Source organism: Acyrthosiphon pisum, chromosome A2 (genome assembly GCF_005508785.2).
Source record: "Acyrthosiphon pisum isolate AL4f chromosome A2, pea_aphid_22Mar2018_4r6ur, whole genome shotgun sequence".
NCBI lineage: Eukaryota > Metazoa > Arthropoda > Insecta > Hemiptera > Aphididae > Acyrthosiphon > Acyrthosiphon pisum.
The window spans coordinates 116106188-116115680 of record NC_042495.1 but is presented as its reverse complement, the minus strand read 5'-3'; the positions used below and the strand labels follow the sequence as shown (position 1 = coordinate 116115680).

Below are 9493 nucleotides of genomic sequence, written 5' to 3'. Positions count from 1 at the left end.
TCTCCGCCTATGTTTAGCCAGTTTATTTATTCGGGTTATGGGTTATTTAAAATTGAGTAATATATCAATTTTGTTGTGCGTAAAGTGTAAAATTTGATTAAGCAAAGTATAAAGTTATACAATCAACTTTTCAGTACTAATGTCTAATACAGTAGTGACACACGTAATATAATTTAAAATTGTATAATATTAAATATTAAATGTTTTAACAACAAAGTATTAAATATTAATAAAGAAAAAAACATACACAAGACAATTTTCACTACGGACATAATAATATTATATTAAAAATTTAAAAATAATACAATTCAAAACAATCAAAACAATTTATCAGTTGTATCACACTTGTCACATGTAAAAATTGTTCCCAATTATGAACAACTGAATTCTCCATGAAATATACATACAAATTTGTATGTCACTTGAAAATGTAATATTTTTTTTGTACGGGTTGTGGGTTAAAACCCAAATTTAATTTCGGTTTTGGGTGTTTCGGGTTATACGTTATCAAAATCAATCGGGTTATATGGGTTTACGGTTTTGATAATTTTTAAGGGTTTTGGCCATACGGGCTAAACGGGTAAAAAGCCTTGATATATAACTATTGACTTTTCTGTATATTTATTTGTTGCAGACAAGATCAAAGCTTTTAGAAGATGGAAAAGTGTTGTCACTTTTTCATGGAATTATTAGACAGTTTGATGTCTTATCTGATTGTACGGACACTGTCGGATATAAGAATATATTCCATTTATGTTTGAATGTAAGTTCTACAATTCTCTATAACATTATCTTATCTAATAGCTTCTTACTTCTTAGGGTGTTATAATTTAATGATAACATTTTTTTTTTTTTTTAATGCCCTGAGGCTTTATATTATTTATTAAAAGACCCAAAGGTCTTTATAAATATGTTTGACAATTATGCATATTTTACATACTAGATATAAATATATATATTACACGTTGATGGATTCCAATGAAGTGCCTCCTGCCTTAATCTAAAATCTTAAACTAAGTCGTATGGTTTCAGACGCTTAAGACGTCTGATATCCTTGGAGTTATCTAATAGTTGGATGACCAATGGATTGACATGGTGATCTAGCCTCGTCTCGTGTTTGCGAGCAAACCTTTGGATTTCGTCTGCTATTGTAGGCAGCATCATAATACGGTGAATTTCGTTTTTTCTTTCGAACCGATAGGCTGCAATGATGGTCCGAAGGGCAATGTTTTGACAGCGTTGTATTAGGTATATTGATGTTAGACTTACTGGCACAACCCCAAAATTGAATGCCATATATCCAGATCGGTTTTATTATTGCTACGTACAATAGACGTTTGTTTTTGATGGTTAACTCGGAGTGAGGTCCGACTAGCCAATAAAGTTTTCTCATTTTTTCTTTAATCTGAATTTTTTTCTGACGGACGTGGTGTTTCCAGTTTAGACGAGAGTCAAGGTGCATTCCAAGATATTTTGCTGAATCTTTTTGTGGGATTGGTGATTGTCAATTGACCTCTGTAAGTTATCAGTTGTAGTAAGCTGACTATTACGTGTTGACAAAATTGCCGTATCATCGGCAAACATAGCTAAATAAAATGTTATGTTGTCATCGTATAGTATGTCGGCTGTATAGAGTAGGTACAGGATAGGTCCTACAACACTACCTTGCGGTACTCCAGCTGATATATCTTTCCATTCTGATATCGCTTCTTCGTGTATGACTCGAAATTGACGGTCGGTCAAGTATGATTCAAGAAGTGCACACCAGCTATGTGGCAGTTGATCACGCAGTTTGATGAGGAATCCTTTGTGCCAGACTTTGTCAAAAGCCTGGGCTACGCAAGGAATACTCCACAGCAGTACTTTTTTTTCTTCAAGAGCTTCACTAATCACATTAGTAACTCGATGTACTTGATCGATTGTTGAATGTTTGTTGCGAAATCCAAACTGATGGTATAAGATTTTTTTTCCTCTATAATCGGTTTTAGGCGTTTAAGTAGAAGTTTCTCTAAAAGTTTAGATAAACTTGAAAGGAGTGATATCGGTCGGTATGATGCGACATTTTCAGGTGGTTTTCCAGGTTTGAGCAGCATGATAACTTGTGCCCGTTTCCATTGTTCTGGAATATATTCTGTGCGCAAAATAGCGTTGTATATGTGTGTAAGATGAATGATAGCCTTCTTTGGAAGTTATTTCAGTATTTTTGGACTAATATCATCATAGCCTGGTGATTTTTTTGGGTTTAAGTTGTTGTCTATTTCTTTAGCAATTTCTAACGGCGAAAAATGTTTGATTTTTTAACGTGCTGCATTAAGTGGTTGGCATTGAAAAATGTCGATCTCAGAATCAATAATGTTTGGCATAAATACATTTTCAAGATGCCGAACGTATATTTCGGCTTTTTTTTGTTCACTGCGTACCCAGGTGCCGTCTTCCTTACGGAGGGGTGGTATCTGAACACGGGGCCTCTTCGTGAGTCTTGTGGCTTTCCATAACGAATAAACGGTATTATCCGTCGCAGTGAGACCACTCAAGTATGATTTGAACGTTTCATTTTTCCTTTCTTTGATTTTTCTAACTATGTTCCATTCCGTTTTATCCGTTATAACTATGCCATGTTTGTCTCGCTCGATATTTATGTTGGACTGGTTTTCTTATTTCTAGTGGGTAAGTTAACTCGTAATTACCATTGATAGCTACCGGAGTTGCTATTTCCGCCGCACTGACATTGTCGTTGGTTATTTTTTTTACTGCAATTTTAATTTATTCTGCTATTGTTCTTAATCGAGTTGAAAGTATTATGTTTTCTCCGAGGGTATTTCTGAATAGGTCCCAATTCGTTTTTTTGTTTGCTATAGAAATTTTTTTTTGTTTCATTATTACATCAGAGCTTAGTGAGAGAAGCACAGGAATGTGATCTGATGTAAGTTCTAATAGTCCTTCAATTTCTGTATAATTTGATGAAATTCCTTTCATTACATAGAAGTCAATTAGATCAGGTAATTTATTTGGGTCAATCGGCCAATATGTTGGTTTTCTAGTTGAAATGAATTGTGCTTTAATTGTATTTGCTGATTTGAACTATTCCCGCCCTTGGTGGTAATCAATCTCAATCCCCAAAAGGTGTGTTTGGCATTGAATGCAATGAATCCAGCAATGAATCTGCAACCGAGTGTCTGGAAGAATTCTATAAACTTTTTGTCATCTACTTTATGTCTTGGTGGACAATAAATAACAGAGATAGTCAGATCGTTGTTGACGTCATTAATATGGACACCTGTAAATGTTCTTGAGGATGTTTATCAAGTTCATAATGTTTAATGGTTTCTTTTATTATTATTGCAGTTCCTCCATGAGCGCAATTGCTTGGATGTTCTGTTGTATATATTCGATAGCCACGTTATTTTATAGTAGTCCACGTTGTGAAATGGGTTTCTGAAATTAAAGCTATGTCAATTTTTTCATTATTCATAAGATGTTAAAGTTCTTGTTTTCGTTGTACAAGCCCGTTAGCGTTCCATGATATGATTCGAAGCGTTCTACTCATGTCTTTTTCTTTTGTGCTTTAGTTTTCGGCTGGCTGTTTTCAAGCCTGTCCAATCTCTCATTGAATTTTGTTATTGCTACCATAACGTCAGATAGCGACAGTACATTTTTTTTTTTTTGTATATGGGTTTGAGTCATTAGACCCTTTTGATTTTTGTTGGAAGAACTAGTCATTTGTGCAAAAGAAACTTCTTGAGTGACTGGTTTCGCAGGCTTTTGTTGCATTCTTTGTACTGCTGGAGTTTTTTTAATGCATTTTTATATGTGATGCATCCTTTCCAATTTGCAGTATGTCTTTCACTACAGTTTGCGCACTTTGCCTTTGATTTCTTAGACTTGGGGCAATTTAGTGAAGTATGTCCTTCATTACATTTTACACACTTAGGTGTTTTGGAACAGTAGTTTTGAGTTTGACCAAATATTTGGCAATTTTTGCATTGTGAAACTTCTTTATTTTTCCTTGGATGTTCCACTTTTATTATATGATAGCACAAGTTTTTAATATCATAAATGTCTTTGTTGTTTGCTTGTGGCTCCAAATCCATGAAGAATAATGGAAGCCTTACAATAATTGGATCACTAAGCTTGTTGTTAGGGTCAACTTTTTTTTTAATTTGAATGTTCGTAATATTATGTACAAAATGTCCTAGCTCGGATAATTCGCTTTTAATGTCACAGGGGTCAGTTTCAGGGTGTAATCCACGAATTACCACCCGAAACATTTTTTCTATTTTAAGTTGGTATCTGTGATACTCAACTTTTTGCTCTTCTAATACTTTTATAGTTTGTCGGAACTGGTGTTCGTCGCCTGTAAGTATCTTAATTTCACCATTAGCCAAAGTTTTCATTTATTGCTCGTGTCCTTCAACTTCTCCGAGTTTTAAATTAATCATTAATTGCTTAAAATCATTTACACCACATACTGTTATTGGAGGTGGTTTATGGATTTCGTCACTTTGATTGGTTTTTTTGGCAAGCTCAAACTTTCTTTGGAGCCCCAGCGATCATTTCAGAAATCTGAATTTGTAATTTCTCATTGTTTAATTGCAATTCCGTTACCATATGTTTCAAGGTCGCATTGTCGTTTTGTATTTGTGTCCAAATACTAGCATCAACTGTTATATTATGTGGCGGATTTGAATCGACGACCATATTTGCATGCATTGTGTAATTCGATCAGTCTGAGCGCGACCCACTTAAAATATATTTGTTTATAAAAAACTTACCTTCCGTCCGACAGGCCGTGGTTTGCATTGTAAACATTAACAAAAAAAATTGTAATAATTTAGTCAGCACTATTTCGCGAACTGCAAAAGCGAAACATTTGTGATGCTTGTTCGGTGTGCAAAACACAACAAATGATAACATGAATTTAAGTTTGTAAAATTTTGTTATTCAAAACAAACCATATTAGTTCTAATGTTCTTATCAAAAGTTAAGAATAGTAGGTTATGAAGATGCAAATTTGATACATTTTTACCTCTTGTATATACATAACTTTTGTAATTATCAAAAAATCTAAAAATAATATTATTATGCTAATTTATAGTACAGTGAGGGAGAATGTAAAAATATTATTTCTGTTTAAAGTGAATATTTTCAGAAATAATCACTGGTTCATTGTTGGCGTTTCATAATAACCAGGTTAAAATATTTAAAGTTAGGTTTAAAATCACAGTAGTACAACACCAATTGTATATTTGCTATGAAAGAGAGAATCTTCTACCCCTCAAATCCAATGATTGACTTGGCAGATAAATTGTTGAACAATTTCCTAACCAATAAAATTATTTTCATATATAATCTTTGATAAACTTATTTTTAGCTGTGTAAATATCAAGAATTCATGTTAATATTAACAGAACAAATTGTGCACGACTTACTTTTAAAACTGTTGTATCTTCTATCTACGAAGGAACTAGAGAATAGATCAGACACTAAAATGTTTTGGCAATGTGTGAACAGTCTCATTATGAAAGTTCTTGATCTGTGTGCTCATACTACAGTCACATGGTAAGAATATTATATTTCAATATTTCTTTAAATCAATAATGTTAAATCAATTGCACTTATTATACATCCACAGCGCTATCTTAACCATACTTCATGACACAGTCAAAAATCCTCAAAACTCAACAGCTCATTTTAAAGAGTTGGTAATGAAATGTATATGGAAAATTACAAAAGATTTTGAAAAGTGGGGCGATGATCTATGTTATGAGCTAGTATTTGAACGTATACACAAATTCTTAGAAGTAAATTATATAATTCACTATGTTATTAAAAAATGTGTTATATTTCACCATATTTCAACTATTGAACTCTTCTGTTTATTAAAATTAGGAAATCGATTTAAAATATTGGAATAAACAACCGTGCGACATTCCAATGAAAACATGTAAAACCGTTTTATATACAATGGTAAAATTACGCAATGATAAAGTATTGGAAAGTTTGGCCAATCTAAAATTACCTAAAGATTCAATAATGGTTGATTACATACTCAAGACTTTAAAGGTAAATTGCTTAATCGAACATTGTTAATCAGATTATTACAGTATGACATGTGTTATTAGCAATTGAATAATAGATCAGAAACGAACAATGGTAAACACAGAACACCGCATGATGGACTAACTGATATATTCAAACTGATAGGACAACACGAAATGATGGACGAAGTGAGTCTTTGAAATGTAGTTTAGAAACAAAAAAATCTCAAATCTCAAACCAGATAATTATTAATTGTTTAATAAAATCATTGTTTTTTATTGTAAATATCGTAAATTATTTTTGGATACCTAATTTTCTGATTATTTAACAGGCTGTACAACAGTTATACAAATTCAAAATCAAGCATCCAGATATAGACATAGAGCCGTACATTTCTAAGAAGACAAAATATTTTCAAGATTGTATACACCGTCGACTATTAGCTATCGAAGATAATTTCAAAAGCTGTCCTGTCAAACACAGTGGTACAGTTATTCATCTTTTGGACATTTTATGTACAATTTAAATTGTTGCACGAGTGTATCTGTTTTTTATTATTTAGGAATCTGTGACAATTCCAAGCCACTTGTGCTGCAAAAACTCGAGTCTGCTGCCACTAGTGAAGCCGACGGTTTCATGAAACGATTGCAAACGTTAAAAATGAAAGCGTCATTAGCGTGTAGTACATCGGTCGAAAAACGTAATAAAAATCATCCACTGGACCAAAGTCCTTAATTCTGTCCTACGTCGTTCTTCCCTTACAGTAAAATTTAATTCCATTTATAGTTATTAGTTGGTATTGTTTTCAAGCAAATAATCGAGTATTGTTGAATCTTAACTCAACTCCATTGACACTGAATACCCGCGGAGTATGGACGCTATTAGTTTGTTTATTTTTGTATATTATGTTTGCCACAATTTTGTATAATTATAATCAAACATTATAGCTTTGTGTGTTTTGTATGCATATCCTCTATTTTGTGATAAAAAAACTGGTTGCCAACGATAGGTAATTTTATTTAACTTTGATATTATATTTTTTTAGTGAATTTTAACAAAAATGATTTATTTAAACTTAGTGGATAATACAATATATTTAATTTTTTACATTATAGTCATTATTATCAATCATTACAATATTATTTATACTAATATATTTTTTATTTTTATTTAATAAAATTGATTTTAACAATCGACAGTTTTTGTTTTTCATTATTCATACAAAATGTAGAATAATTTATTGTTTATACTGGTATTTCATCAGTGATGTATTTAGGCCTTAGATCTAACATGACAAAATAAGATACTAGTATCTATATCCATTGTTTATAGGCGTTAGGCCTATCGTCTATGGCTGTAAAGGGGAGTCGGGGACCATGGTTAATAGATATATCTATTAACTGAGGTACGTCGTCGTGGCACCCATAAATCGTCAAAACCTCCCCTAACATATCTCATTTTTTTGTACCCGATTTGTATCCATTTGTACCCTCCTTAAAAAAATGTGTACCCCTCTCCTTTAAACGCAAAACCAAATCCCCCGTCCGGGTGCTGAAACGTCGTCCTGGCACCCGGAACCACCAGGAGTCAACCGATCGTTTTCGGACCAATCTCATTTTTTTGTACCCGATTTGTATCCATTTGCACCCTCCTTAAAAAAAATTGTACCCCTCTCCTTTAAACTCAAAACCAAATCCCCCTTCCGGGTGCTGAAACGACGTCGTCCTGGCATACAACGTCTTTACTGAATACGCAGTGCTTGGTGTTTGTAAAAACTTTGTTTTTCGGTTTACCTAAATGTAATAACTCATCGATGGTAGTAATCATGTTATATTACTGTTGTATACAATTACATTTTTATTTGACAAAATCACCCTTTTGTATTTTACTGAATACAATTTTCAATTCTCAAGTTTTCAAACAAAACCATGCTTTTTATATATAGCGCCATCCGCTTATTGGACTCCATAGATCTATACTTTAACTAAAACTACTGACCAAATATGAACATTATTAGTTCAAGTTATTATTAGTTTAAATTATTTTTTGTCTGTGATCAATTTCACCAAAATAAAATGATATGGTTTTGATACCAACAAAATTAACAACAACGTCTACAAACGAATCATACGTATAGGGAGGTTATGTAAGTGGAATCGAATAGAGTATGTTATTCACTGATAAAGAACAATGTCTCTGTTTCACTTTAATTTGAAGAGACATTTAATTGATGTACTTTTTTCAAAATACAAAATTAGTTTTTTAATTTATGATTTTGGTTCATTTTTTGGTAGATAGATTCCTTAGAATAAGAATTAGGTATATTAATAATCCTGTGATCAAATGAATTAGTTTACAAATAAGTATCGTTGATTTCTAAAAAAAATACAGAAAAATCCAAATTTGGTCAATAGTTTGTTCTAAGGATTTGATTAAGTTCATACGCGCCAAACCGGCGAGGGAAACGCGCCATCGTCGGAGTGGCGCGTATGAATTTGACCAATGTAAATGAAAACGTACGATACGTCGCGTATGATACGCGTCCATGTGAAACGGGCCTTACAATCGTTAAACTAAGATTAAACCACCGAATTCGGCCGGTAAAATCAGTGGGTTAAGCGCATCCGAGGTTTAAACTACGATTGTAAAATGGGTCCTTAGATAGTTAGATCATGTCAGGGGCTAAAATACTGTGCCCCCTGAAAATCAAAGTGTGTCCTAAGTAGAAAGTTTTACAACGTGTTTTTAGTTTTTTTAGAAATAACAAACATTGATCATTTAGTATTTTAATTTACTATGTTAACTTAAGTTAATTACCTACCTACTTATTTTATTTCTATACCTACTATGGACAAGTTTGTTATAAAAAAAAAAGAAGGAATAATAATGGGCCAATTCAAAGTTATTAGGTACCTGCTTCAGTATAAAATAACTAAACATGCAGGTACATAAAATATTTAAATTATTCTATTCATGTTTAATGCCGTGTTCGAATGAATGACATAGGAGTCAGTATAATTTATTAAAATTGTAAAATATGTACATTTGTATTATATAAATATATAATTTGGATATAATATAATATCTAATATTGTATACAATAAAATTTATATTTTTATGAAAATATGAACTTCAAACGCTCTTAAAAATGTAATTTGATTTGCTTGAAGACATTTTTTTTTTTTGCTAATGATAGACAAACTTATCAATAATCTTGTATTACATTTTCAAATCTTAGATGTAAAAAGAAAAAAATTTATGTACAGTAGAACTCCGATTATCCGGACTAATTAATGTCAAGGGTGGTCCGGATAAGCAAATATCCGGATGATTGACATATGACATTTTAAAAGTTATATATAGTGACATTGTAACCCGACATTTCACTCGTTATAACAAATTGACAGACTAATAACTGTGCGACGATTAGACAGCAACTGACCATTGGCGCAAT

General features: G+C 32.3%; 1 protein-coding gene across 2 annotated transcripts in view; it reads left to right on the top strand.

Annotated features, from left to right (window-relative positions):
• Positions 1–7112, top strand: part of LOC100166075 (protein mini spindles) — a 17569-nt gene extending 10457 nt beyond the window's left edge. For both annotated transcript variants that reach the window (XM_029489704.1, XM_029489703.1), the window contains exons 29-35: positions 635–763; positions 5372–5559; positions 5633–5801; positions 5890–6063; positions 6123–6227; positions 6371–6524; positions 6602–7112. In XM_029489704.1, the coding sequence (XP_029345564.1) occupies positions 635–763; positions 5372–5559; positions 5633–5801; positions 5890–6063; positions 6123–6227; positions 6371–6524; positions 6602–6774 (1092 nt within the window). In that variant the 3' untranslated portion in view covers positions 6775–7112. The remainder of the gene's footprint in view (positions 1–634; positions 764–5371; positions 5560–5632; positions 5802–5889; positions 6064–6122; positions 6228–6370; positions 6525–6601) is intronic.
• Positions 7113–9493: the final 2381 nt, after the last annotated feature.